Genomic DNA, 26,972 nt, shown 5'->3' with positions numbered 1-26,972 from the left:
TTTTTTTTTTTTTTTTTTTTTTTTTTTTTTTTTTTTTTTTTTTTTTTTTACGCCGCTGATATTTGCCAGATAATCCTCTATTGATGTTTTCCCTTACAGAACGCCTTGAAAGTGAACAAGTAAAATGCTGAAATAATTAACCGCCCCTCAAGAAATCATTCTCGCCATACTCTAGTCTCTTCAAGGACAGGACGACTCCTGCGGTAGCCCTTAACCAACCCTGGGCAGTCACCCAAACCATCCATCCATCCATCCATTCATTGCTACCCGCAGGTGGCCAGCCTTCTGGCATCGCATGCATTCCCCGAGTCCGTGTGGTAGGAACCACTTCTCCATCTCTACCACTCCTTGGTGCTTACTATCCGATGAAGATTCCCCGATTCTCCAACAGGTCTCTGGCAACCAGTCCAATTAGTCCAGTTGACACGACCATCCCTGAAAACGCCTCGCCTTGCTGCCTCGCGCTCCACACTCATACCAAGTGGCTAGGCAAGAGGAAGTTGGCCACGCCGTTCTTGACGGCGTACTCGTGTCCGCAGTGGCCGCACACGAGCTTGCCCTCCATCATTTGGGTCTCCATGAGCAGCTCGTGCAGCTCCTTGAGGAGAGCCTCGTCGGACTGAAGATCCTCTGGCGAGGGAGGCTGCTCGGGGAGGGTGGGGAAGCCGAGCTGATGTGTGTGTTAGTTGAGGACGTCGTTGAAATGCTGTTGTTGTTTGGGGTGAAGTGAAAGTGTGGGAGGGTGAGGGAGGTGTGAGATGGACGTGTGGTATTTCTCTGAAAATTGGGGATGAAGATATATTGTAGCTCCATATCGAAATGGTGGGTCGGCTTTGAAAATACAAAAAGAGTTCAACGTACTTCGGTAGAAGTAGTCCGCAGAGCAGCCCAGTCGATGCGAGGCAAGACATTGATCAGAAGTTGAGGGTTGATCTCGATATCATCTTTGGCCAGCTCGGCCTCCTTGGGGTGCAGCGGGAACGAGTCGTTGGATGACTTGCAGTTCTTGACCGCGCAGGTCAGAAAGTTGAGTGTCATGACCTTCATCTTGGTGGGTTTTGGTTGATTGAATATTATGTTTCTCAACTAGTTTTGGATTCGGCCAGCGAGACCTAGAGTTTCGGGGAAGATAGTGAAAAGATGTTCAAGGTTTTCCTGGTCGTGGTTTACGAGTCGGTACTGTCTTACCAAAAATGTAATAAAAAAAAAAAAGTTCGATATCCCAGCGACTCGAACGGATAAAAATGGATCCACGTGATGCTACTTTTATGCTTCGACTTACAGACACGCCACTACATCGCCGAAGCAACCATCACAACCATTACCGCGACTGATATACATGGGAATAAAAGCGAACTATCCGATGATTTCATTTATGCCCATGATTTGATCCTTTTTTTTCTTCTCCCTTTCAACAATACTCGTCTGGGCTACTCACGCCCGCCCAGACCCTGATAGCTACCTGTTATGCAGCCTTGTCAGATTTCAAATATTCGAGATATTGCCTACTCCATGCCCTTTCCGTACGTACCCTTAGGGGCGCGACGAAGGCGAATATACAAAACGAGACCTAGAACTAATACACCAAAGAAGAGGACCTTGGCGAACAAGGGAGCACCAGTGTCATCGTCGTCGGCGGTGGCGGCGGGGATGCTGTCGTGCGCAGGAGGCTTGGCATCGGTAACAGGAACAGGAGCAGCAGGCTTCTCGTCTTCGTTTGCGTACGCGGGAGATGCCCATTCCGACTGGCCTTCCAGGCCTGATGAGAAAAAACACCGACTCATCAGCACATGGACTCATATACACGGGTAAACGGTCATAGGAACAAAACGATCCACAATTGGACACCATTGTAGGTATGAGGATCCAAAAAGTTTTGCTTCTATATCCTTTCCTCTTTTATATGACTTTTCCCACACAGGTTTATGAACAGTTAACGGTGGGGAAATGGGGATTCGCAAGGATGGATAGAAGACGCTTTTTAAAGCTCCACATGGATACCTTCAGGGGGAACCTCAAGCTCGCCACTCTTGGCGATCTTGATAGGCTCAGCAGGAGCATCGCGAGGACCGGTCTTGGTGTTCTCAATCTTCTCGACGACATCGTAGCCCTCGAGGACCTCGCCGAAGACGACGTGCTTGCCATCGAGCCAACTGCGACAAAATGTGTATTAGCCAACCGGGCACTTCCTAGACCATGCGGCTCGAGTGTATTCGACTTACGAGGTGATGACAGTGGTAATGAAGAACTGGGAGCCGTTGGTATCCTTGCCAGCGTTGGCCATTGAGAGGAGACCCTTCTTGGAGTGCTTGAGCTTGAAGTTCTCATCGGGGAACTTGTCACCATAGACTGTACACAAGCGGTCAATGATATGGACCAAAGTGCATAACGGAACTTGGAAGCAACATACTGGACTTGCCACCGGTGCCATCGCCCTTGGTGAAGTCACCACCCTGGATCATGAACTGCTTGATAACACGGTGGAAGGTAGAGCCCTCATAACCGAAGCCCTTCTCGCCAGTGGCAAGAGCGCGGAAGTTTTCAGCGGTCTTGGGGACGGTCTTGCCATAGAGACCCATAACGATGCGGCCGAGGGGCTTGTCGCCCTGCTCAATGTCGAAGTAGACCTTGTGGGTGATCTTGGGGCCCTTGGCTGCCTCGGCGGACTGCGCAAAGAGCAGCATCGCGCCGAGGAACAGCGTGGCGGCGAGGAGGAGTCGCCGCAAGCTGAACATCTTGACGGTTCACGATAGTTTTTGGGTTGAGATGGAAAAAGACAATGACCTGACCCAAGTCAAAGAATTGGTGGAAAAGAAGATGGAAGAGGAGGAGGAGGAAAGAGAGAAGGAAAAGGACAGTTGATGAGACACTATGATTCTCTTCGGTTACAGTGGTCCCCGGCTCCGTTGAAGCTACGTTTCACCTACCAAATCGGGCGAGCTGCCCTCCAGGCACTGCCCGTCCCCGCGACTGGGGAACCTGGAACCAGTGCACTGACAACCGGACCGACAGCGCGCGTCGTCCAACCAGTTCTTTAGATCAAGGGCCTCGCATTTTCCCCTCAAAACAACAGGGGCAGCAGTCAAGGTGTTCAGACAAGACGGGGATTGATGGAATCGTTGGGGTTCGTTCACAGCGACTGCGCGATTGCCCTGAGACGAGGGAGCGGGAGCTGCACCGCTGCAGAAGCGGGGCAGCCGAAGAGGTCCATGGGATGGATGTCTCACGCCAAGCCGACGGCGGGTCCAGAACCACATGTACTTTCTAGACTCACCCTCAGCCACAAAGGGGGGTGTCAATCTGGAGCGCCGCGCTTGTATGCATAGCGCCGCTACTACAGTACCTCGAGGCAGTTGTCGAGATCGTGAACCCTGCCGGCCGCAACGTCATTATACTTTGGTCTTTATTTTAATCAAACACAATAGATCACTGCATATACCACCACTTCCTCAATCTCTTTACCTCTATGCAGTGAATCTCCACTTCCTTCAACTTGGGACTAATAAGGCCGGCGCATGTCGATTGATGCGACCGACAACTGATGCCGCAGCTTTACTCCTCCTCGTCTTCGCAGTAGCGCGATGATGTCCTCCACGAACGAGGAGGACCCCTTCCTTGAGGTCCAACAGTATGCTCTGACCATCTCCCCCTTTTTTTCCCAACTCACAAACCACAATCAACCCAAAACATTGACAGCTAACCAAAACTTCAAACACAGGGACGTCCTAACCCAACTCCAATCCACCCGCTCCCTCTTCACCTCCTACCTACGCATCCGCTCCCTCTTCACCTCTTCCTCCTCCTCTTCCACCGACTCTCCTGAGCTGATCGCGGCCCGCTCCGACCTCGAATCCGCCCTCTCCTCCCTCGCCGAAGACCTCGCCGACCTCGTCGAGTCCGTCAAGGCCATCGAGCGCGACCCCACGCAATATGGCCTGTCGGCGCACGAAGTCACGCGGCGCAAGCGCCTTGTGCAAGATGTCGGGTCCGAGGTAGAGAACATGCGGCAGGAGCTCGCATCCAAATCCGCCGTCTCTGGAAAGGGTACCCAGCAAAAGGACCAATTACCAGACCCATCATCTTTCGCCATCCCGGACGGTGAAAACGGTGCCGCTGGCGCCACCGGCGAAGACGACGATTACGCAGCCGAATTCGAGCACCAGCAGCAGATACAGATGATGCGCGAGCAGGATCAGCATTTGGATGGGGTATTCCAGACGGTCGGCGTGCTGAGGCGGCAGGCGGACGACATGGGCCGTGAGTTGGAGGAGCAGAGGGAGATGCTGGAGGTGGCGGACGATTTGGCGGACCGCGTGGGAGGGAGGTTGCAGACGGGGATGCAGAAGTTGACATATGTGATGAGGCACAACGAGGACACGCTGAGCAGTTGTTGCATTGCGGTCTTGATCTTCGTATTGATTTTGTTGTTGGTTTTATTGCTCATTTTGTAAGCTGGGAGCTGGACGGCAGGATTGGGGCTGTGTTTTGGCTGACTAGACTAGGCGGGCTGTTTTCTTTTTGGGTTCTGCCGGTTAAGAGGAGTTCTGAAGGGGTGTCTATGATGTTTGGCTCTCCTGTTACTTATTTTGCTTTACCGCCTACAGCATTATGATGGACGGTCATACGGTAATACAATAATGACCTACTGGATCACTGCAGCCACGAGTTGTTGCCGCCATGGTCCAGGTGAAAACGGGCATCGGTCAGCAACATTGAGTTTGGAGCCATACAAAGGCTCAGTTCTGCACCCTTTACAGGGCTTTCTTTCTCTGAGTGCTGATGTGGTAGGTTTTTGTTTCTGTATGCCCACTACGAGCTTCGCCGCCTTGATTGTAGATACGCTGGGTATATAACAGAAAGCGCCAAATACGCTGGGAAGCCCGGCCTTTCAGTTTCTTCTGATAGAACACTAACTTTTCGTAACCGGCACATGGCAGACGTTATCCTTCCAAGATGCTGAAAACCTCAAATGACCAAATCCTGAACGCCGTTGATATGACTTTTCTTTCTGACACACAACACACCAACCCCATTCCTCTGACACACACGACCACTTTATTTATCCAAGAGCAGCTCCAGTACTCTTCCTGAGCAGATCATGGACAACCTGCAACGAGTTCACGGCACTCGACTTGACCGGTGCCCGAGCAGGGAACTCTACGAGCGCGGTCCTCAACGCCGCAAGGGCAGCGGTTCCATATGCATGGATAAACTTCTCCTCGTAGTTCTGGATCATAGCTTTCAGAACCACGCACTGGGTATTTGAGATTTCGCCTGAAGGGGTGTTGACAATCTTCGCCATGGCCGCCCAGTAATGTCGTGGTGGGTATGGGTTTTGCTTCTTGGACGAGGCGAAGTTTCGCAACGATATCGCGGCGAAGCCGGCACCGAGACCCGTCATTCGGTCAAAATGCACCTGCTCCGTAACCCATCTTCCATTGTCCTTCCACCACCCTATCCTGGCGCGTCCTTGCTCCGTCTTCTCGCTGCCCCTATAACCCCACAGGACGGGACAGACGATGCGGAACTTGGCGAGAAGGATGTCGATCATGGAGGCCCCACGCCACGCGAATGCCGGGTCGGAAAACACGGCGGCAATACAGACACCCACGGGATCGGCTGTCTCTGGTCGTGGACCGCCTTCGTTGATGAACTGGGAAATGGTGGCCTTGGCGAAGACGTTCAGTAGATAGATAAATAGTGACGGGACCTGCGGATCGTTGTTGGTAGGCCCTTGAACTGGGGCTCGTGATTCGACGAGGAAGGTATTCGGGTCAACGAGCTGAGATTGTACGCGGTTTTCGAGCGCCTCGCGTAGTAGAGCAGCAATGGTATTGTTCTGTCATTGTGTCTGGTTAGCGCAGTCCCCCAAAGGCTGAAAACAGGCTTGATTTGGTGATTAAATACCTGTTGACGATTGACTCCCGCGCCGCCTCCCGTGAGTTGTCCAACACACTTTCTGATCTCTCGACGCATATCTCCCATACGGGCTTTAAGCGCCTGATTTGCTTTTGCTTGATCCAACATAGACTTCCGCAGCTCTTTCAGATTTTTGTGTATCACTGCCAATCGGTCAGGTCCTTGTTGCACGGGTGCTGGTGTCGGTGATTTGGCAATGGTCGTGGCCGTGGCGGTTCCATTGACCTGGATATTGTTCCCTAGCAAGTTACTGGTCGCAAGCTGAGAAGAGGCTGCAGATGCAGGCGTTGACTGCTTCAGGGCAGCAGTGGCGGGTTGCGCACTTGTTAGTGTCTGTCCAAATCCTCCAAAAGGCTTCGCTGCAGCCGGTGCAGACGCTGGCTGCAACTCGGGTTGCTTTTCGAAAAGTGTTTTGCCATTGACTTGGGTGGCGGGTGGTTGTGATGGGGATGCCGTTGAGGCAGGTTTCGGGGCTGGAGATGGTGCCTTTGCTGGCTCGAAGTCAGGCAGGACAGGCGGGATCTCGATTTTCTTCGCCTTGAGAGCGTTAAGCTTCCTTCGCTCAGCAGCAAGTTGTTCTTCTGCTCGTATCCTTTCCTCCTCTTTCTTGCGCTCCTCGACCAGACGTTCCTGCTCTTGTCTCAAGAGGTGTTCCTGGTACACCCTCTCGGCCTCCTCGCGTACACGTTCATGTTCCCTCCTAGCGGCCTCAATCAGAAGTCTATGCCGGGCCTCGGAATTGCGGTCTCCAGCAAGAATGTCGGATATGACTGATCGCGAGGAAGGGCTTGCCCACTGGTTGCCGTTTGGGCGAGCGGGGGACGAACCAGCCATCCTGTCGGTGGTTGGATGCGCTGCTGCTTGACAATCCCAGTCACCCGTCACGATTGCCGGACAGGTGGTACACTGGGGAAATTTTCAGGCAGATATATCGCTGCTTGGTTAAAAAAAAAATTGGGTGATGTTAAGGTGATCGTCCGGTGTTGTGTTCGGCTTGACAGTTGCGGAAGGGTACTATGGACACTATCAATTGGAGTTGTACTTTGCGCGCGTCGCGAGTCCAATAGCACTAAGTCCACTCCATGGGTGCGGTTTTAGTATGGCGGCATCCGTCTGTCTTGGTATCTTTACACACTGTGTGTGGTTAGGTGCAGTGGTCCTTGCAGCCGCTTTTGGTGGGGGAGAACGGATGGAAGTGGCACCTTTCTATAAACCAACCTGAAATCTAGCCTTGATGTATTGTTGGCAACAAAAACCTACCTACCTGTGTAGATATCACAAAGCGGCTTTGGCATCTATAACCCAAATTTAGATGTCTGCTCCTGCTGTGTTACGCTGAAATATCTCCAGGTCCTCGGGCGTCCGTATAAATTACAAAGTGATGGGAACAGTCAAGAGAAAGGGCTTCGGAGGTACAGCTCTTTGAAGTCGCCATTGTATGTACTTACGAAGCTAAGCTAAGGCAACGTGCTATTGACATCTCAAACGAACTTTAATGCAGGATGTGTGATGAATCAAGGATTCATCTTTTCATCGCAAGTTACTGCATAGGTATTACTTTGATCCATTGGTGCTGTGGACAGCAAATATCGTCAAGAAGGTCAGCTTGTGGTCTTTGTATATGGCAGATAGCAACTCCATTAGTTCCCGCAGGTATCCGTGTCTCTCTTCTCTTCAACCTCTTTTACGAATCGTACCGTCATCCAAAGACACAGACCCCCAAAGCCTGCCGGAGCTTCTGACACGGGAGACACGGCTGTCGTCTTGCAGTATGCGGTGTACTCGCGTCGATCCAGGGTTTAGGGTATCACCATCACCATTGACGTCTTCCCTGTTACGCCGGCAAGGCCAGTCCATATTCCCCAGGTGATGCCGGGCACATCATGATATGGGTTGGCGATCCTCTTTCCGACCACCGTTGAGTTTCCCCGAGAGAAACGTTCGAGCACGTATCTTCGAGTACATCTCGAGTTTGTCGTCCCTGTCCCTGTGCAGACACATTCGTGACAGGGAAGCATCGCCCAGCATACGCCATGTTTGAGATATCCTGAATCTAAACTAAATGAGGTATGGGGTAAAGACGATTAGCGGGAGTGTCCACTTCTGCCATTTGTGATTTTCCCGAGTCTGCTGAGGAACCGTTTCCCCACTGGCATCGTTGATTGGTGTAGGTAGTGTAGCTTCCCCCGGATGCTCCTGTCGCGGTCCTCGACTCTTCGAAGCTCTTGGCTATTGAACAGAAACTCCAGAAGTAGGTATGCAGTGGATGTCATGAGTGCAGATTTCCTTTTGAACAAAGGCCAGGAAGAAAAGACGGTTTTATAAAAGGGGCTCAAAGGTTACTTCATTCAGTAGTAGTTGGGTTGTAAGTGGAAGGGAAGAGGAGCACGGTGTGTCGCGCACATGGGGTATCCGGTGCACCACCCTCACACCCTGCGTGCTTGCACCTATCCTGGCGCTACTAACGGTAGCCCACCACTTCAGCCAACTGCCCAGCACCGCCGCTGATAGGTGCAACTGAAACCGTAAGAGATGCCTGCCGTGAACCCGGACCTTCCATGCTCCGCCGCCGCACCGTGTACACCTGCAGCATGCGCCTCCAAGGAGGGACGGACCTCACTCACCTCAGCAGGACGGACTGCCAGGCGGGCGGGCACCATCCTGTCCCGTCGTTTCCCTCTCACGCATCAGTTCGTCACTAGCATGTAGTCTAGGTGAGGTAGGTACCTCTAGGTAGATACTCTAGGTACAACCTAGCCAGCCCAGGATGCCCGCCGAAGGATGGACCTTTCGGGTTCCTCTCGCTGACTGCCGCTGCGGCGCTGAAAGTGCTCTGCTCCTCCTCCTCCTCCTCCTCTCAGGTCCAAGGCCCAGTCCTCCTGACTTCCTATAGCACCGAACCTCTTTCTCCCGTCCTCCGACTCCTCCTCCTCCTGCACTCTCCCTTTCCCCTTCCCTCCTCACGAACCTCAATCCGCATCGGCTTCAGGCTTCCCTCTAGCTTCAACGTCAACTAGCAAAGCCGGACACCTCCCTCCCTTCTCTCTACACTCCCTCGTAGCAACTTTTCAATCTCTCATTATAACCTCTTTGGACTTGATTTCTTTCATCCAATCCGCTTTAACTGCGAAACAAAACTGTCCTTTGGGGCGACGTCTCCGCACCGCAACCAAACATACCGCAACTCCCATCGCATCTGATGCATCGCAACGGCAATCCGGCCACACAAAAAAGATAAACCCAGCTCAATAACCTTCCCCCTCGTCTCTGTTCGGTCGACCACGCCTCGATTCGATTCGACTCGACTCGACTCGACTCGTCTCGTGCTCTACTTTACTACTTCTTCACACGCTTTAGGTCCAACGCCGACTTCGCCTTGCATTCGCACTCGACGTGCACGTTTTCTGCCTGGATCACCCGAGTCATCTGCACCTGTCCGTCCCAACAACCTGCATCATGGATCAGCAACAGCAGCCTCAAGGAGGCGTCTCTGGCCCCGCCGGCCGACGGCTCCATATCGCCCATCGAAGAAGCCCGTCGGAGCTGACCCCGTTGATGAGTATGTTTTCAAACACGAACAGTATGTTTTGAGTTTTGCTATTGTCATCGCCATTGCCATCGTGTACTATCGCGGCGCCCCTCTACCGCTCTTGCACTGGTCCGTTCTTGTTCGTGGCGAAAAGCTTCAAAAGCCAATGATCGTACCCCTGACCCCGTCGCGTTCCCGTCTTGTGTCCTGACTGTAACCCCTCATCCCCCTCTTCAATGCGCTGGCGTACTGACTGGATCTTTTTTTCGGTGCAGTGGAACAGCTTGCCATCCAGCAGCAGATCGAACTCCTTCAGCAGCAGCAACAGCAGATTACAGCTCAATATGCCAACCTCGGCATGCTTCCGGCCACGCAACCCCTGGGCCCTGGCGGATTCACCAACTTCCAGCCCATTGCCGGTTTGGCGCCTCAGGCGGGCTTCCAGTTCCCGGTCCAGCTGCAGCAGCAGCCGCCCCTAGCTCCTCCTACACAACCGCTTTCACATCGCCGTAATCAGTCGGCCATTCCAAACATGGGCATGGGGGGCCCGCCGCCTGCTCCCTCTGCCGGCGCCTCTGGTTCGACGTTCGGCAACTTCCAAGATCCCACCCAGGGTCACGCCCGAGAGAACAGCACCGGCGGTCGTGGTGGTCGGGGTGGATCCGGCGGCGGTCATCAGAGAAGACATTCCTTGGCCTTGGCTGATGCCAAGAAGGCCGCCGAGATCGCCCAACAGAAGCGCACGACGTCTACCTTCCAGTTCCCTGCTGCTCCTGCCCCTGGCTCCTCCGAGAAGTCTGAGGATGATGCCAAGACCACCCCGAGCACCACTCCTGCTCCGGCGGAGGGCCAGATAGCTCAGGGATCGTCGTTCCGTGGCGGTCGTGGCGGCCATGGCAGGAGCCAGAGTATGGCTGTTGGTGCCAATGGCCGTGGTGGCCGCGGAGGCCATTTCTCTACCGACTCCGTGGGCCAAGGCAGCGACTTTTCCCGCCGCGCTCCTGGTAGCGGCCATGCCCGCACTGGTTCCCGCAACTTCGACGGCAACTGGAGGAACCAGAACCAGAACCAGAACCAGAACCAGGCTCAGGACCAGACCGCTGCCCTTCCTCAGAGCCAGGGCTTCCAGCCCGGTCACCGCAGCCGCGGCTCGGTGAGCCAGTCCATCTCTTCGATTGGATCCTTCCAGTATCCTGGACAGCCTCAGCTGGTTCAGTTCCCCGGTCAGATGATGATGCCCCAGGTTTTCCCTGGCCAACAACTCAATCCGATGCAGCTCAACCAGCTTCAGGCTCTTCAGCTTGCTCAGATGAATGGTCAGCCACTTACCGGTCTTGCCGCCAGCCAGCACGCTCCTCAAATGGCTGCTCCTGGTCAGCAAAGCCAGCAACAGCAGCGCAAGACGCTTTTCACTCCTTACCTTCCCCAAGCTACTCTTCCTGCCCTCTTGGGTAACGGCCAGCTTGTTTCTGGTATTCTTCGCGTGAACAAGAAGAACAGAAGCGATGCGTACGTCTCGACGCAGGATGGCCTGCTTCCCGCCGATATCTTCATCTGCGGCAGCAAGGATCGCAACCGTGCTCTCGAAGGTGATCTCGTTGCGGTCGAGCTGTTGGATGTTGGTGAAGTGTGGGCGCAGAAGCGCGAGAAGGAAGAAAAGAAGAAGCGCAAGGATATTACCGACACTCGTTCTGGCTCCATTAGTGGAGGCCAAAATACTGGTGACGACAATGGCAACGCTGAGGGGGGACTCCGCCGCCGTGGCAGCCTCAGACAGCGTCCTACCCAAAAGAAGAACGACGACGTGGAAGTTGAAGGTCAAAGTCTTCTTTTGGTTGAGGAAGAGGAGATCAATGATGAGCAGCAGCCTCTCTTTGCTGGTCACATTGTTGCTGTTATTGAGCGTGTTCCCGGCCAAATGTTTTCTGGTACCCTTGGTCTGCTCCGCCCGAGCAGTCAGGCTACGAAGGAGAAGCAGGAAGCTGAACGCGCTGCGAGAGACGGTGGCAATGGCCGCCAACAAGACTCGCGCTCCCACGAGAAGCCCAAGATTGTTTGGTTCAAGCCCACGGACAAGCGTGTTCCTCTGATTGCCATTCCTACCGAGCAAGCACCCAAGGACTTCGTGGAGAAGCACCAGGACTATGCGGACCAGATCTTCGTGGCTTGTATCAAGCGCTGGCCCATCACTTCTCTGCATCCGTTTGGTACCCTCGTTGAGAAGCTGGGCAAAATGGGTGATCTTAAGGTTGAGACCGATGCCCTCCTTCGTGACAACAACTTCGCGTCCGACGAGTTTGCTGAGGCTGTTTTGCGCAACGTCAGCCAGCAAGACTGGTCGCTTGAAAGTGAGGATCAAGCTGCTCTTGCCGCTCGCCGTGACTTCCGTGGCGAGAATGTGTTCACTGTTGAATTAGATAGCTCTGTCGAGCTTGGCAACGGTGTTCATTTCAAGCAGTTGCCTGACGGCAAGATCGAAATTGGTATTCACGTTCCCGATGTCGCCCACTTCGTCAAGCCCGGCTCACTCGTTGACCGTGAAGCTAAGAAGCGCGGTACTGCGGTCCATCTTGTCAACCGCTTCTGTGCCCTTCTCCCCCCCAAGCTGTCGAGCGAGCTTTGCACCCTCACTCCTGAACAGGATCGCTTGACTTTTAGCGTTGTGTTCCACGTCAACCCCCAGACTGGCGCGGTGGCCGAAGGCGACACCTGGATTGGAAAGGGTATCGTCAAGAGCGGCGGGAAGGTGTCGCTCAGCGAGATCGATGAAGCCATTTCCGGTAGCAGCGGATTCTCCCATCCATCTGTGAAGGCCCTGGACATCCAGATTCTCAACGCTGTCGCCCAGAAGTTCCGTGAAGCTCGCTTGGGCGCCGGTGGCGAACCCATTGCGCCTCTCCGTCTCCTCCAGCAACTTGATGATGAGAACATCCCGCCTAAGCACAACATTTTCGAGTCTAGCCAGGCCACTGAACTTGTCGAAGAGCTTATGCACAAGGCCAACACCCATGTTGCCCAACGTCTGGCGCAGGGACTCCCGGAGAAAGCCCTTCTGCGCAGGCAGTCTGCTCCTAACTCCCGCCGCCTACAAACTATCATTGACCGTATGACTGCTTTGGGCTACGACATTGACGCTACTAGCAGTGGTACCCTACAGAATAGCTTGTTCAAGATTGACGACTCTGACATCAGAAAGGGTATGGAGACCCTCCTCGTCAAGTCTATGCAGCGCGCCAAGTACTTCATTGCGGGCAAGACTGCCAGTCTGCTTTGGCCTCACTATGCCTTGAACTTACCCCTCTACACTCATTTCACGTACCCCACCAGGCGCTACGCCGACATCATTGTTCATCGTCAGCTTGAGGCTGTTCTTTCTGATGGAAAGATTGAATATACTGAGGATTTGGAGAACCTTGTCAAGACCGTAGAGTCTTGCAACACCAAGAAGGATTCGGCTCAAAATGCTCAGGAACAGAGTGTTCACATCGAATCTTGCCGCACCATGGATAAGAAGCGGCAGGAGGTTAATGGCGACCTGATCAGCGAGGGTATCGTCATTTGTGTGTACGAGTCTGCCTTCGACGTCCTCATTCCGGAGTGGGGCTTCGAGAAGCGTGTCCACTGCGATCAGCTTCCTCTAAAGAAGGCCGAGTTTAGAAAAGAGAAGAGAGTTCTTGAACTCTACTGGGAGAAGGGTGTTCCCAGCTCCGCCTACGTTCCTGAAGATGAGCGCCCCAAGGCCGCCGCTTCTCAGCGCATCTCGAATGCTCTCGCTGCTGCTCGCCAGGCTGAGGAGGCCGAACGCGCTAAGAAGGATCGCGAGGAGGCTGCCCGCAAGCAGATCGAGACTGGTACCGTCTCGCACGATGATGTTGACGCTCTGTTCCAGGACGAGGACGAGGACGACATCGAGGACAATGCCTCTGATATCACCGAGGCCATGGCCGGCGCATCTCTTGCGGAGCGCCCGACTCAGAGCGTGCCTGGCTCACCTACTCAGTCTGCGGCTGAGGCCGTCGGTACCCTCCACCGTACTCGGTCTGATTCGAAGGTGCCCGTCGGTGAGGCGCCCGAGGCTCGCTTGACCAACAAGGAGAAGTACTTGAAGCTCTTCAAGCTCCGCGAGGAGGGTGGCGAGTACATCCAGGATGTGACGGAGATGACCCGTGTGCCTGTCATCCTCAAGACCGACCTTTCCAAGAGCCCACCGTAAGTTCTACATCCCTTCTCCCCTTACAACATGCACAACTGACCAAAAACACAGGTGCCTGACCATCCGCTCGCTCAATCCCTATGCCCTCTAAATGATCTGATGCTTTGGAAAGAAGATGCGCAGCAGTGCAGGAACGGTTAAGATGACTTGCCTTAATGTCCGTCGTCATGTGGAGATTTTGTCAAACAAGTAGGAAGAACGGATGATGTATGATGTGTTAGAAAGCAACGTCTTCAAGATTGTTATGCGGGTGTATTCCTTTGTTGATGATATGGTGTGCATCTCTTATAGTCTGATGGCTTATTCGCGAAGGTGTTATCACACTCAACATGGATAACTTGGCGGGTGGCAGCTATGTGACAGAAAGGGACCCCTATGGGAGTATCAATCATAATTTGGCTACCTATAATAGCTTTGGTGACGGGGGGATGAATATGTTATGATGAGGATCAGTAAGACAGCAGAAGCCGAGTACAGACATAAATTATAATTATTTGATGAAGTGAAAAGAATGCGGAATATAGTCAATTAGGCGGCGTGGCTATTCGGCAGAATCAAGCTTATCGCAAGTGCAAATGTGCTGACGTCGGAAACATTTCAGCATGTGCTGAAGCTTTACCCATGCCGAGTGTGGGCGACAAGGGGTGTATACACATCGTGGAACATCTTTTTCCAGCTCGGCATCCATGTCTTCCATTTCCATGAAACGTATTCACGAATCGAAATCCGTCCTCCAGTAGTGTGATGAGAGGTAGGTAGGAGACAGTCAACGTCAAATCAAGCTTGAAAAGGCTTGGTAAGGGTACCGGGTTACAACAAATCCGTGTACCCGTGAGACCTTTAAAACGTGTTTGAGACATGGAAGCGATGACCCCTTCAACAAACCCCAACAACCCTAATGTTACAGATGTTCTCCGTGGTGTAACCCCGTCCCCTGTCTATATCTCGACGACTCTCACTTTTTTGGACATGGAGATATCCGAGCGCATGCAAGATGGGATGCACCTCCAAACCCTCAACCTTAATTCTCTTATGAGCTTGTTGTTATTGGTTCGGAGTCTCGGTTGAACCGTTTGGAATAGCTGAGCTTCCAGGTTCATAATTTTGATCACTGTAGCATTGATATGAGAAATGGCTTGTTTCTAACTACATACCCCTCTCTCTCTCTCTACATGCCTCCACACGTTTCTGGCTCTATCGTTTGTGGTTCAGAGTAGAGTAGAGCTAGGGTTGAAGCAAGAGAGGCCGCTGAGAAGTCCACTCAGAACGAAGAAACGAAACGTCAAGAATGGGCTTGGCTACTTGGTTAGTTACTTGACGCTTTCATCACCTTTGTTTGATTCAGTCAACACTCGAAGAAAAGAGTTGGAAAAGATCTGGTAGTTCTTTCGGTTAGTTACTCTTCTCCTGCCTTGTCACGAGATAGATATCTATTTCACCTCGCCAACCTAGGCTACCTGTGATGAGGGACGGGATTGGATGAGTGTATTGGGTAGTTTCCATTTCCTCTATGTCATTACATGATATATATCTAGAGAGCGGCTTGTTCGTATCTCACATGCTACTATTGACATTCCAGCAAGTCAGATCCGCATGCGCCCCTTTCAATTGGGAAGTTTCAACTTTTAATTCGAGTTATGTTAAGCAGTACCTGTATATGAAAGGTAGTACGTACCATCCATTTGCTTCCGAGCGTACTTCACTGGCACTCATGCAATGAACTCGAGGAACCCCTGCCCATGTCAGTCCCTGGTGGTTTGGGAACAACCACTATCTCCGCAATGCTATTACCCCATATCCCCGGAACACTTAACAGCCGTTTGCCGCCGTGTGAAGCTATCTCCTTGCCCTTACATAGTGAAATGTATGTAGGGTCCATGACCCCGTACACTACATACATATTCCGTGATCCGGCCCCTTGGCGCTCGCCAGCACCGTAACATCACGACTCTTGTTGGCTGTGACGTTGTCTCCTTCTGGATATAACCTTACCTCCTTACCTCGCAGGCCCCTTCAGACGGTCGTTTCTTTTTATACTTATAGTTCGTTTCTCGCCATCTTCCTTTTCACTTTCACGATCGATTGTCAACCTGGTGTTGTGTTTGTGTTGCATTTACTCTTCTGTTTCATTCATTCTTTATACCAAGCACGGGTCTGCTTTCTTGCTGCTTCCATTCATTCTCCTTTCGAGCCTTCTACTTGTCTCTTCGAGCTGTGCTCTTCACTTCATCACACTGAACGACAATTGTCTAAACGACAATCAACAAAGTCCAGCAACACACGGCCCGGCCTTGTGGGGTTCCCTACTCATATTGTAATACTGGGACAAGCATAGTCCACACACGCACACAAGCATATACAGCACCAGGCTCGCATTCCTTCGACGAAAAAGAGACCATTGAAGGAGACACAACACAGAGTAAAGACAACCTACCTTTATACCATCGACGCCAAATTACCACGAAGCAAGTCGATCAACAAGACAACATGCCTTCGATCACAAAGACCCTCGGCCTGATCACGGCATGCCTAGCTGCCTTGACCTCGGCCTTGCCCGCCATCCCCAAGTTGACAAACAACCAACTCAAGATCCACAGCTTCATGAGGCGACAAAATGCCCTTGCTACCGCCGCCGGTCTAACGGATGTAGACATCCTGCAATTGTAGGCCCTCCTCTTCTCTGCTTGCACAAGCCTCATATCAGCTAACGAACCTGTCTTCCAGCGCTCTTACGCTTGAACACCTCGAAAATACCTTCTACCGCGAAGGCTTCGCCAAATTCCCTGCCGCCGACTTCACCGCCCTCGGGCTCTCCGAGTCTCAGATCAAGGACCTACAGGGCATCGGCAGCATCGAAGAGGAGCACGTAATCCTGCTCCAGGGCGCCATCGCCGGTGCCGGCGCCAAGCCCGTACAGGAATGTAAATATAACTTCCAGAACGTCACCTCTGCCGCCGCCATGGTCGCCACAGCCGCCGTGCTCGAGAACGTTGGCGTGTCGGCATACCTGGGCGCGGCGCAGCTCGTGACCGACCCGGGCATCCTGACCACCGCGGGCTCGATCCTAACGGTTGAGGCACGCCACCAGACGTTCATCAGAGCGGCGAGCGGCGTGGTGGCGGTGCCGCAGGCCTTCGACACGCCCTTGTCTCCTAAACAGGTGTTCAGCCTTGCGGCGCCCTTCATCGCGAGCTGTCCCGATGGGAGCAATCTGATCTTGAAGGCGTTTCCAACGCTGACGATGGGCGGGGACGGGAAGACGGTGGCGGCTGCCGGGTCACAAGTGAAGCTGCAGAGCAGCGATGCGTCGGCGACGGGTAGCGCGAAGTTCTGCGCTTTCACCACGGGTGGCATCCCCGGCGGTACGGCATTCACGGCGTTCGATGCTGCTACGGGCGCGTGCGTGGTGCCGCAGGGCTTGAAGGGCGTTGTTTATGTGAACTTGGCGAGCGCGGGCCCGTTGACAGGCAAGCTGACGGATGATATGATCGTGGCTGGTCCGATCGTAATGCAGGTGTCGTGAAACGGTTGATGGGGAGCGTCGGTTGTTCTGTTTGTATCGCCATTGTCAGCAAGATGTCTTGGCGTTAATGGGTGGGGAAGCAAAAGGAAAGAGCAGTAGAGACACGATGGGAAGTAACGATTCTGTATTCGATTCTTGGCAAATCTTCAATTGTACATAATTCGTACGTGACATGGACGTCTTCTTCGTCGTCCGGTAAATCTGGAAAGTGACTCCTGTTCCGCTCGTCAACAATCGCGATATGGCTAGTGGTATATGCTTCCGTCCGCAACCCTGCTCTCCCCAAAAGTCCAGCTTGCCATTCCGTTTTCAAGGGAAGGAACATGTCCAGTATTTCGACAGAGACCTGCTCCTGGCCACTGGACTCAATGGAAAGCGTGATCTGGGATGAGATGGGAAAGTGCGCTGAAGACACTTGTTGTGCTGCTCTTGCCGTTGATGACGATCAATCAGTGAAAGAGACAGACAGATCGGAAAATGAGGCGGACAGCTTGCAAGTTAGCTTGGCCGCATCATCCAGGTTAGCTTGGCCGCATCATCAGGCTCAAAAGGCAGTTGGCAAGCTGCTGTGAAGTAATTCACAAAGTCTCGTACAAACCATACACCGGCAACTGTGCACCTCGGTGGTTTTCGAGATCGCCGACGCCCACATTCGTGTGGAGGCTGGTCAATCAGTCACAGTACGCTGGCCTCAAACATAAACCAAGCAAAAGATAGACGAATGGTGGGTAAGTACGAACTGGGAGCGGAGATGGGTGTCCGTCTTGGATGCGACAAGCTGGCAGCTACAGTACCAGTGAAGTCCAGCGCCAAGGGTATGTCGGCCCGTATATAGCGCCCACATGCGAGATAAGGTCGCACCGTATGTTGAACGCGGAAGCTTCACTTGCAATGCAGACAGGCTGCAAGTGCTCGCAGCAGCACCGGAAACCCGCGTTGGCCGCTCGGAGATGGGGTTTAGGTGCCGTTTAGCCCCGAATCGTCGCTTGGCGGGGTTGATGGGAGAGGCGGATGTGTGGGTACAGTCGAGATACTGGTTGATCTCTTGATACCTTTACTGGTCGGGCGGTGTTTCCGTGATGTGGACTCGGGCACGGGCACGATGTCGGGGGTTCCCGCCCATTGACATGACTGGCAACCCGAAGTCGGTGGCGTCTAGCGGCCGGGATTGCCCCTGGTGTTGGCGCTGACCATCGGGAAGAATAGGATGTGATGAAGCTTGTTTCCACTTCACGGGTGGCCTCTTTTCGCGAGTCGGATTCATTTTCATTTCGGCGCCACGTAAAGAGCAAGATTGTGCCGCGCTAGGGATGGACCTGTTGGTCGTGTAGTGTACTCGCCGAAACAAGCCAGCCGGCGGAAAACCACTTGGTGGGAGAAAAGAATTGAGCTGCGAAACTGCCACCGGAGAGCAGACCTACTCCCGAGGCTGGTCCGAAAAGTGTACTCGACGAGGCCGGCGATGGTCCATCAATCGTCGAAGTTTCAGCATGTCGAGTTTTTGACGTTGTCGCTTTGGATAGTCGCTGGCGGATCAACTCGGCGTAGCTTCCCGTTGAACTGTGGTGTGGTTGTCTGCCCAGACTTTTCCACGCTCGTTGTCGATGGCGAGGAGTATTTATCTAGTTCTCGCCGAAGCGGACCGCGACCCGTGATAGTGGCGGAGATACACCACAATCTCTCTATCTTTTCTCTCTCTCTTTTTTTTTTCTTTTGACTTTGTTTTTTCACTGCTCCTCCGTCCACTGATAAGCTCCTGCAAGGCTGAACAATTGCTGCAGTTTGCAGGGACGCTGACACGTGCCTGAATCGTTATCGTGTATCCCAGGAGGGAAGGTGGGGGTTGGCGACAAGGATGTATACTTGGGAATGCATTCACACCAAGTCAACAACGGCGACGAGTGCATGGCAAGCAGGGGCCTTGCTTCCAAGGGCGGTTTCGGACTGCAACCTGGTCTGGCTTCCCCAGGTAGCTGATCAAACAGTCCAATGACAAGTATCAATTCGTTAGCAAAAGGACAAATCGTATCTCGTTCACCCCATTATCCTCCAATGAAACCCTGATGCTGCCGCAGCGTTGCATGGCTGACCTAACAGCCTGCCACGACACGCGACCTGCGAGGTCGGAGTGCTCGACGGCGGTAGCGACTGTGAAGCGGCGATGGCAATGAGTGGGCGAAGTTGGGGTTTGGCGCAACTTGGCATTGGTCCGTGGTCCAATCTTTGCCTCAGAAAGGATGGGCTGGTCGAGCGTGCAACCCATGCGAAACCAAATGGAGCAGAAGAACGAAACCACTCACGACTTGTTCACATAAGCTTTTTACCAAACCATCGAGGCGACCAATAAACACGCGCCGATAAGACAGCAGCCGATCCATCATGTATGCGGCTGTGGCGCCCTGCGTGGAGCTCGCCGAGGTTGCGCAGCAAGCGCAGTCCCGGCCTGCCATGTCTTGGCCTGCCATGTCTTGATTCAGGACGGACGGGTCTCACTTCTGGGCTCAGTTCTCGCCCCAACTGGCAAAATTCTGCGCACGGGCAGAACAACCTGTGCCATGGCAGGAGTGGCTAGTGCTGACGATGAATAGATCAGTGACGACTCTATTGCACGTTCAAATTACGTTCCAAGTTGGAAACATCGTCGGGCATGTTCTCGCTGTGGCCTACCTTATACGCTAAGTAGTAATTAGTGTTAATAAAAAGCGGGATATTTCTACTATCGATAGCTCAGAAAAGAGAGCCGACCTCGGAGCTTTGATAAGAGAAATGACGTTGACACAGCCCGTCACACCTTTAAGTCTAGAAGAGCGGGCAATTCTACGCGACCCTCCCACCCAAGTGCTTGGTCAATAATTGTTCCATTGTGCTGTGATATCCCACGCCGTATGTACGCAGTCGTGTACATGTGCAGATGAATGTGGAAAGAAGGAGGGTGGAAAGATTTTCACAGGAGAAAGGCGCGTCTCCGTCGCTCGCGAGACATGACGCATATTGTCTCGAGAACGTTGCCGGTGAACAAAGTTTCTCGACGAATTGTATCGCGTTTGTCGCTATGCAGTCCGCACTGCCGGTTCAGGCCACATCTGCCAATCTGGAGAGCGACATTTGGATGCATCTGATACATATTGCAGAACCAGGCGGCACCACATCCCGTCTACGTATATACAAGCAAGTAGTGTAGACAGTGACAGACTGACAGGGACTACTGGTGTAATCCCGGTTCAACCCCACCACCCCGAGTGCCCCCATGAGCCCCACGCTCCCATTCCTCAATGGCATTCTGCGGCTGGGATTATTCGCGGGCTGCAACGCGGGATTTGAATGCCGCCTGGAAAAAAAAAATAGTGTACAGGCGAGGTGGTGGTGGTTTCATGCTCGCCTCCAGGCGTTCCCATGTTCGGAGGACGGGGAAAGCACTAGGGACGAGGGGATCGAGGGGGGGATCGAGACAGGAACAAGGATCCGATGTCACGGACAAGCGTAGTAGCTTCGTCCCGTCCTCGCAATGAACCTCCGACCGTGGGCCCTTCCATTCCGTCTGTCTTGTCTCGCCCAGTCGAGGTCCCCTCCTTCACGCTGGCTCCTCCCCAAACCTTCAAGGTTACCTCTGCTTCCTTCCCCCAGTCGCCCCAGCTCTATCTTGTATAAAGTCTTTTCCTCCCCTCCTCAAGAAAGCTGTGCCCTCTCTCGTCTTTGTTCTCTTGCTCATCCATCTTGCCCTCCCACCAAGCACAACTTTATCGATACCCGGTGGCCAACCCGCTAATTTATTTTTATCCCTTTCACCACCTTCAAAATGTCTAACCTTCCCTCTGAGCCCGAGTTCGAGCAGGCCTACAAGGGTACGTCTGAGAGAAAAACCAACTGTTTAGCCGCGGACATAGAGCTGACTTGATTTTTCACCACAGAGTTGGCCTACACTCTCGAGAACTCCTCCCTCTTCCAGAAGCACCCCGAGTACCGCACCGCCCTCACCGTTGCCTCCATCCCCGAGCGTGTCATTCAGTTCCGTGTTGTCTGGGAGGACGACAACGGCAACGTCCAGGTCAACCGCGGTTACCGTGTCCAGTTCAACTCCGCCCTCGGTCCCTACAAGGGTGGTCTCCGTCTCCACCCCTCCGTCAACCTTTCCATTCTCAAGTTCCTCGGTTTCGAGCAGATCTTCAAGAATGCCCTTACTGGCCGTAAGTGACCGAACGGATATACAAAACCAGAATATCAGATTTGCTGACTCGGCGTCTCTAGTGAGCATGGGTGGTGGCAAGGGTGGTGCCGACTTCGACCCCAAGGGCAAGAGCGACGCTGAGATCCGTCGCTTCTGCTGCGCTTTCATGGCCGAGCTTCACAAGCACATTGGTGCTGATACCGATGTTCCCGCTGGTGATATCGGTGTTGGTGGCCGTGAGATCGGTTACATGTTCGGTGCCTACCGCAAGGCCGCGAACCGTTTCGAGGGTGTCCTTACTGGCAAGGGCCTCTCCTGGGGTGGTTCGCTCATTCGCCCTGAGGCCACTGGTTACGGTCTTGTTTACTACGTCGGCCACATGCTCGAGTACTCTGGCGCCGGCTCCTACGCTGGCAAGCGCGTTGCCCTCTCCGGTTCCGGCAACGTCGCCCAGTACGCCGCCCTCAAGCTCATTGAGCTAGGCGCCACCGTTGTCTCCCTCTCCGACTCCAAGGGTGCCCTTGTCGCCACTGGCGAGTCCGGCATCACCGTTGAGGACATCAACGCCGTCATGGCCATCAAGGAGGCCCGTCAGTCCCTTACCAGCTTCCAGCACGCTGGCCACCTCAAGTGGATCGAGGGTGCCCGCCCCTGGCTTCACGTCGGCAAGGTTGACATCGCTCTTCCTTGCGCTACCCAGAACGAGGTCTCCAAGGAGGAGGCTGAGGGTCTCCTTGCCGCCGGCTGCAAGTTCGTCGCTGAGGGTTCCAACATGGGCTGCACTCTCGAGGCCATCGAGGTCTTTGAGAACAACCGCAAGGAGAAGAAGGGCGAGGCCGTCTGGTACGCCCCCGGCAAGGCCGCCAACTGTGGTGGTGTTGCCGTTTCCGGTCTCGAGATGGCTCAGAACAGCCAGCGCCTCAACTGGACTCAGGCTGAGGTTGACGAGAAGCTCAAGGACATCATGAAGAACGCCTTCTTCAACGGTCTCAACACTGCCAAGACCTACGTCGAGGCTGCTGAGGGCGAGCTTCCTTCCCTTGTTGCCGGCTCCAACATTGCTGGTTTCGTCAAGGTTGCCCAGGCCATGCACGACCAGGGTGACTGGTGGTCCAAGAACTAAATGGTGTCATTTCACCGTTTAATGAGAATGGAAAGGGAAAAAAAGGAAAACTTTATGATGGGAACTGAGCAATGAAAATCACGGGCCGGAGTTGGGGTTTGCCATGCTATCTTACCGAGCAGGCTTGGGTTCTTTTGGCGTTTGAGTCTATTTTAGACGGAGGCGGGTTTGATGACTTTCCATGTACATATACCATTGGTGAATTCATATCCTACCTGTCGATTCACACAAGACTTGACTTTCTTGCAACGCATTCCTAGTGACCGTGATATAAACTTGGCTGCGTGCTCCCAATTCCCTGTTGCGTGTAAATTGGACGTCAATAAATGTAAGTGTGCCTGCTTTGCCAATTCCTTGTTTTGCGCCCCATTGGGTTTGTTGTACTTAGAACTAACTTTGGCTGTTACAAAATCCCGAACCTCTTCCAGGCCATGTCAAATGTTGGTACCCGCAGCTTTGGCAGAAATCAGGGTAATACTGCGTATAAATCATCGATGACCTCTTGCGCCGCAGACAACACCTGATCATGTCATTCTTGTTGAAGATTGAAACCAATTTTGGAGTTTCAGAGATTCCGATGTCGCCCGTTTCTGTGATTACTGACAACCTCTCTTCACTTTGACTCATCACTATCAACACATCGTCAAGTACTTTTTTGTACAAAAATGGGCCGCAAATCTGATCCGGATGATATTCTGAACGTAAGTAGCGGCAGTCAGGCGTCGTTGGCATGACTCGAGATGTGCGCTGTCTGATGTCGAGGGTCGAGGATGTTGCTGGATCACACTCGCGGGCACCGTACATACATGGATCCCATGTGCTTTGAGACGATGCTCTCTTTGTTTTTCTTGTTTTTTTTCTTTCACTCTTTTTGTCGAGTCTTTCTGTTCCTCTGTTTTTCTCCGATTCGATACGGCGGCTTTCGGAGATGGGGGCCGACTCATCACAGCTTTTCCAGCGTATGGATGTACAAGAGGCTCGCATTCCGTCACTGTATCGTAGCTGGTGAGCTGGAGTATTGGAGTATCTGATCCCATTGGACTATTGATAGTGAGAGAGGTAGGGTCTTAATTGGACACTAACAGTTTCCTGTACTTAGCGCGGTCTTAAGAGTTGGTGCAAGAGTAAACAACTAGCGACAAACAAGGAGGTTGCCTAATCCCCGTGCCCTTGTTCAGCTTCCTCTGTACAACTTGAGACCGAAAGGGGTGATGATGATCCAAAAAAAAACACTGTGAAGGAGTTGGGGAAGCACCGAACTTAAAAGTCCAGGGGGTTGAAACAATGTTGTGGTGGCGATGCCTTCCTCCTTCAACATACTCTTCATCGTAGCAATATCGATATCTTGGCACAAATGATCTCGCCACGCATTTCCAGATTCGCCAATCCTCGGACGGCACAACCACACCTCCCCACGGGGAACAGCTTGGTGTCACCTTGTGTTGGTGCTACTCTTTCCATTCCTGTCTCATCAGGTGCCTGATAACCCAAGAACCAAAACCTTTGAGGCTTCATTCACTTTGAACCCAGTAAACAGGGAATTACGAAACGAAACGAGAACGGGTGTAACCAGAGGTCAACCTTGCCATGACTTGTTTTGTCCGAATTGGGACCAGATAGGGGAAGAAAAAAAGAAAAAGAGAAAACAAATAATTGGATAAGTAGAGAGGGACAAGCTGGCTCGGGACGATACAAGGAATCATGCAATTGGGACTTGAATGAGAACACAGGCATCACGAGGGAGCCTGCTTGCTGGGGAACACGAAAGCGATATTCTTGGATGTCAGCACTTTTGGACTGACATTTCACAGAGCAAGGTACGGTGTGATGCGATGTTGGTGTCACTGGAAGTTGAGATCCAATGGATGATTCCAATTGAATTGCTGATGCCTTATAGGGAAGACGGGACGGCTAGATTGGCGCTCAAGGCAGTCATCAATTTTTCGATGCCTTTAATAAAAGGACTACTATAGGGTCAGATCGATTTCGCTCGATGCAGTGGACATCAAGCATTGGAGTCTTACCTATGGCTGCGTGTACTGTGTACCTACTACCATAATACGTGCGTACCACGGCAGATGCCAATCGGTTGGTACGCTGTCCCTTCCTCAGATCCGTCCCATCGCATGGAAGCGACGATGTCCAGCTGGTAACTACCTCTACCTCTATATCGCAAGGCTGTCGAGTCGCACCTTCCCTCTTGGGGCTGCGCCTAGAAACTGGCTTCCAGACCGTCGTGATGGCGAGGAGTGAAAACTGCAGTGGCCGGTTCTCGTTCCCTTCGTTGCCTCCTGTTTCGTTGTGCGACTGGACAGAACCTCTTTTTCCATCAAGATTTCCCCCTCAAAGAGAGCAATTCATGGCGCGGTTGAGGTTGTTGATCATACTCAGGTCGTCTGGGCTAGAAATGTCCTTCAGACCCAATGCAAGTACAGAAAGGCATCTACGTTGCACCGGACTGTCTTGACCGAACAATCTTCGCACTCGGCGGCTGAGATTTATAGTGTACCACCCTTGCGTTCCCTTGTCAACCTTTGTTCCCTTGTCGTTCGGCTAAACATCAAAAGGGAACTTGTTGTCCGTAGCTCGTCTAGCACAGCCTCAGCCCTACCGAGTAAGCATGGTAGGTAGAGACAACGGATCGTTTCACCACCAACGAGCTTTGCCATGTGGATGCTGACTAACAGAGCCCACGCTGATTCGGAAAGACTCGCGCTACCAGAAGGGAAGAAAAGAGGGAAAGGAACGACAAAGATCAACGTCACTGCTGCCATGGGTGCTTATACCCAGATTGGATCAGTCATCATGAACGACTCCCGAAACACAGACGGATAAGTGTCATGCAACTGGCATGATACCGTACATAATATAGCGCTGAGTCGAGCCATCTCACCACCTGCTGTCGCATTGTTGACTGCTCTGGGTGCAGTACATGCACAGCGTACTCGTGACCAGGCAGATGTTCTTTCCCGTTCTTCGACCACACGGACTGGCCGCCACGAGAACGGAGTGAGGGCCTTCTCTGCACGAACATCATCCATCTCACCCACCTGCTTCAGGGCTGAATGCAACCTCGAAATGCGGGAGAGCGGCAGGAGCAACAGGCCGGTTGAAGATTACGCCGGGAACCGATCCCCATTCGTTTCTCCATGACGATGACTGCCTTCCGTGCCTCTTTCTCTGACGTCCCCCTTTCTCGGAAATATCGCGCGTTATCTCTGAAAGCTGAGCCACATTGTGATCGGATCGTGGAGAGCATCCAGTCAACGTCCCCGTTCTGGCGTTCTGGCGTTCTGGCGTTCAGCCCGGACATGAACCGTAATAAGCCGGAATGAAAGATGACGACAATGGCAATGGCCACATGGGGGCCGTTCGTGATACCCAGTATCTAGTACAGTAGGGGAAAAAAAAACCGACCTTGCATCTGAGTACTCGCGCATTGCTAACAACGTTCAGTATCAGACAACAACAAGTTGACGAAGGAGAAAAGACGGAAATGGAACTGAGAACTGAAGAGTTCTCGCAGGTCAGACTCGTGCGTAGCTCTCTTCCGGGCAGTAGCTTTGGGCTCGTCCTATCACCACCGGGGGTGCTAGCTTCGTTTCCAGGCCAATAAGATCGGCAATAGCATCTTCAAGCCAAGAAGTGCAGGGGCGAGAGGGGCTATCAACCACTCGATGATCCAAACACGTCCAATGGCAACTTCATTGCTGTGTGCAGGGCTCGAGACCCTTCTCCGGACAACACGAACTGCATCCATGACCAGAGCTGCAATCCACCCTCACAAATTGCCTTTGCGACAATAACCTCGCGGCGCTATCCTCGTATCGAAAGGTCGACCCTAAATGGCAGCCAACGCCGTCAAAATTCTCAGGAAGACAGGGGCTTCAGAGTCACATGCAAAGCTCAATTATTTCCAGGCCGAAAGAGCTTCAGATACGTTTCCCAAGCAAAGGCAAGATCTGGTGCTGATCGACGTGGACAGCAGCAAGGATAAGTCGCAATGGGTCCTGAAGAATTCAGCTCAGTCTTCGCTTGGCTATGAATCTGCCATGTCAGTTGTATCGTTGGGATAGATGACGGGAGTAGCCGGCTCATCTATTCCGAACCACGACACCACTTGATACGCATAGTCAAGAGAAATCATCGTTGAACATTACGGAAGAAATCTCCCCCCTTTATCGTTTTTAAAAACTTTTATTTTCATTTTTATTTCTTTTGGGCTGTCAAAATCATAGAAGAGGCAAGGCTTCCTGTCTCATTGTAGGAATCACCGTGGCTTGCAACTCCACACGAACTGCCCCCTCCCCATCCTTCGGGAAACATGAGGCTTGCAGTTCGTGTACCCACACCGTCTTGATGGTCGACAACAATCAGCATCTTTGACTCGAGCTTTCTCATATATGGTGGTGCCATGCCGTCCCATTGCACAATTCGGTGGATATCCAGACGCTAGCAATGCACTCGGCGTACATACCCCTTGCAACCCTCCATTGTCGT

At 52.8% G+C, this 26,972-nt stretch overlaps 7 protein-coding genes and 2 non-coding genes across 10 annotated transcripts; 5 read left to right on the top strand and 4 right to left on the bottom strand.

Moving 5' to 3' along the window:
* Positions 1-36: 36 nt before the first annotated feature.
* On the bottom strand, positions 37-1,196 carry NCU01201 (trm-112). The gene is made up of 2 exons (XM_956474.2): positions 862-1,196; positions 37-670 (listed from the first exon to the last, which is right to left on the bottom strand). The coding sequence occupies exons 1-2, from the start codon at positions 1,045-1,047 to the stop codon at positions 473-475; spliced, it is 384 nt and encodes a 127-aa protein (XP_961567.1). The 5' UTR covers positions 1,048-1,196; the 3' UTR covers positions 37-472.
* A 17-nt stretch (positions 1,197-1,213) lies between these two features.
* Positions 1,214-3,082, bottom strand: NCU01200. Of its 2 annotated transcripts, XM_011396180.1 has the most exons (4): positions 2,411-2,826; positions 2,223-2,349; positions 2,002-2,153; positions 1,324-1,759 (listed from the first exon to the last, which is right to left on the bottom strand). In XM_011396180.1, the coding sequence occupies exons 1-4, from the start codon at positions 2,733-2,735 to the stop codon at positions 1,506-1,508; spliced, it is 858 nt and encodes a 285-aa protein (XP_011394482.1). In that variant the 5' UTR covers positions 2,736-2,826; the 3' UTR covers positions 1,324-1,505. The 2 variants fall into 2 exon arrangements, with proteins under 2 accessions (XP_011394481.1, XP_011394482.1); XM_011396179.1 differs by having other exon boundaries at positions 1,214-2,153; positions 2,411-3,082.
* A 284-nt stretch (positions 3,083-3,366) lies between these two features.
* On the top strand, positions 3,367-4,747 carry NCU01199 (SNARE domain-containing protein). The gene is made up of 2 exons (XM_956472.2): positions 3,367-3,628; positions 3,719-4,747. The coding sequence occupies exons 1-2, from the start codon at positions 3,582-3,584 to the stop codon at positions 4,449-4,451; spliced, it is 780 nt and encodes a 259-aa protein (XP_961565.2). The 5' UTR covers positions 3,367-3,581; the 3' UTR covers positions 4,452-4,747.
* On the bottom strand, positions 4,742-6,947 carry gle-1. Its single transcript, XM_956471.2, has 2 exons — positions 5,908-6,947; positions 4,742-5,839 (listed from the first exon to the last, which is right to left on the bottom strand). The coding sequence occupies exons 1-2, from the start codon at positions 6,751-6,753 to the stop codon at positions 5,060-5,062; spliced, it is 1,626 nt and encodes a 541-aa protein (XP_961564.1). The 5' UTR covers positions 6,754-6,947; the 3' UTR covers positions 4,742-5,059.
* A 1,802-nt stretch (positions 6,948-8,749) lies between these two features.
* gul-1 (gulliver-1) lies at positions 8,750-14,195 on the top strand. The gene is made up of 3 exons (XM_956470.2): positions 8,750-9,499; positions 9,724-13,657; positions 13,713-14,195. Exons 1-3 carry the CDS (start codon positions 9,376-9,378, stop codon positions 13,750-13,752), a joined length of 4,098 nt encoding a protein of 1,365 aa, XP_961563.2. The 5' UTR covers positions 8,750-9,375; the 3' UTR covers positions 13,753-14,195.
* A 1,302-nt stretch (positions 14,196-15,497) lies between these two features.
* NCU01196 (hypothetical protein) lies at positions 15,498-18,739 on the top strand. The gene is made up of 2 exons (XM_956469.2): positions 15,498-16,324; positions 16,386-18,739. The coding sequence occupies exons 1-2, from the start codon at positions 16,149-16,151 to the stop codon at positions 17,182-17,184; spliced, it is 975 nt and encodes a 324-aa protein (XP_961562.1). The 5' UTR covers positions 15,498-16,148; the 3' UTR covers positions 17,185-18,739.
* Positions 17,293-18,745, bottom strand: NCU14073. Its single transcript, XR_897944.1, has one exon. It is a non-coding gene; the product is annotated as a ncrg2 (non-coding RNA).
* Positions 18,746-20,536: 1,791 nt separating this feature from the next.
* am (amination-deficient) lies at positions 20,537-22,770 on the top strand. Its single transcript, XM_956468.3, has 3 exons — positions 20,537-21,026; positions 21,093-21,368; positions 21,430-22,770. Exons 1-3 carry the CDS (start codon positions 20,981-20,983, stop codon positions 22,470-22,472), a joined length of 1,365 nt encoding a protein of 454 aa, XP_961561.1. The 5' UTR covers positions 20,537-20,980; the 3' UTR covers positions 22,473-22,770.
* Positions 22,771-25,716: 2,946 nt separating this feature from the next.
* On the top strand, positions 25,717-26,478 carry NCU14072. The gene is made up of 2 exons (XR_897943.1): positions 25,717-25,868; positions 25,929-26,478. It is a non-coding gene; the product is annotated as a ncrg1 (non-coding RNA).
* Positions 26,479-26,972: the final 494 nt, after the last annotated feature.

This window comes from Neurospora crassa, linkage group V, assembly GCF_000182925.2.
Source record: "Neurospora crassa OR74A linkage group V, whole genome shotgun sequence".
In the NCBI taxonomy this organism is placed as follows: domain Eukaryota; kingdom Fungi; phylum Ascomycota; class Sordariomycetes; order Sordariales; family Sordariaceae; genus Neurospora; species Neurospora crassa.
Note: the sequence above shows the minus strand (reverse complement) of the source record. Positions and strands in the feature narration are given on the sequence as shown.

Coding starts and splice junctions, on each gene's coding strand:
- NCU01199 (XM_956472.2), top strand. CDS start 3,582: ATGATGTCCTCCACGAACGAGGAGGACCCCTTCCTTGAGGTCCAACA. Junction 3,629..3,718: donor CCCTTCCTTGAGGTCCAACA/GTATGCTCTGAC, acceptor CTTCAAACACAG/GGACGTCCTAACCCAACTCC.
- NCU01201 (XM_956474.2), bottom strand. CDS start 1,047: ATGAAGGTCATGACACTCAACTTTCTGACCTGCGCGGTCAAGAACTGC. Junction 671..861: donor TGCGGACTACTTCTACCGAA/GTACGTTGAACT, acceptor CACACACATCAG/CTCGGCTTCCCCACCCTCCC.
- gle-1 (XM_956471.2), bottom strand. CDS start 6,753: ATGGCTGGTTCGTCCCCCGCTCGCCCAAACGGCAACCAGTGGGCAAGC. Junction 5,840..5,907: donor CGGGAGTCAATCGTCAACAG/GTATTTAATCAC, acceptor ACACAATGACAG/AACAATACCATTGCTGCTCT.
- am (XM_956468.3), top strand. CDS start 20,981: ATGTCTAACCTTCCCTCTGAGCCCGAGTTCGAGCAGGCCTACAAGG. Junction 21,027..21,092: donor GTTCGAGCAGGCCTACAAGG/GTACGTCTGAGA, acceptor TTTTCACCACAG/AGTTGGCCTACACTCTCGAG. Junction 21,369..21,429: donor CAAGAATGCCCTTACTGGCC/GTAAGTGACCGA, acceptor CGGCGTCTCTAG/TGAGCATGGGTGGTGGCAAG.
- gul-1 (XM_956470.2), top strand. CDS start 9,376: ATGGATCAGCAACAGCAGCCTCAAGGAGGCGTCTCTGGCCCCGCCGGC. Junction 9,500..9,723: donor TATGTTTTCAAACACGAACA/GTATGTTTTGAG, acceptor TTTTCGGTGCAG/TGGAACAGCTTGCCATCCAG. Junction 13,658..13,712: donor GACCTTTCCAAGAGCCCACC/GTAAGTTCTACA, acceptor CCAAAAACACAG/GTGCCTGACCATCCGCTCGC.
- NCU01200 (XM_011396180.1), bottom strand. CDS start 2,735: ATGTTCAGCTTGCGGCGACTCCTCCTCGCCGCCACGCTGTTCCTCGGC. Junction 2,350..2,410: donor TGGCACCGGTGGCAAGTCCA/GTATGTTGCTTC, acceptor GCTTGTGTACAG/TCTATGGTGACAAGTTCCCC. Junction 2,154..2,222: donor ATTACCACTGTCATCACCTC/GTAAGTCGAATA, acceptor ATTTTGTCGCAG/TTGGCTCGATGGCAAGCACG.
- NCU01196 (XM_956469.2), top strand. CDS start 16,149: ATGCCTTCGATCACAAAGACCCTCGGCCTGATCACGGCATGCCTAGCT. Junction 16,325..16,385: donor GATGTAGACATCCTGCAATT/GTAGGCCCTCCT, acceptor CCTGTCTTCCAG/CGCTCTTACGCTTGAACACC.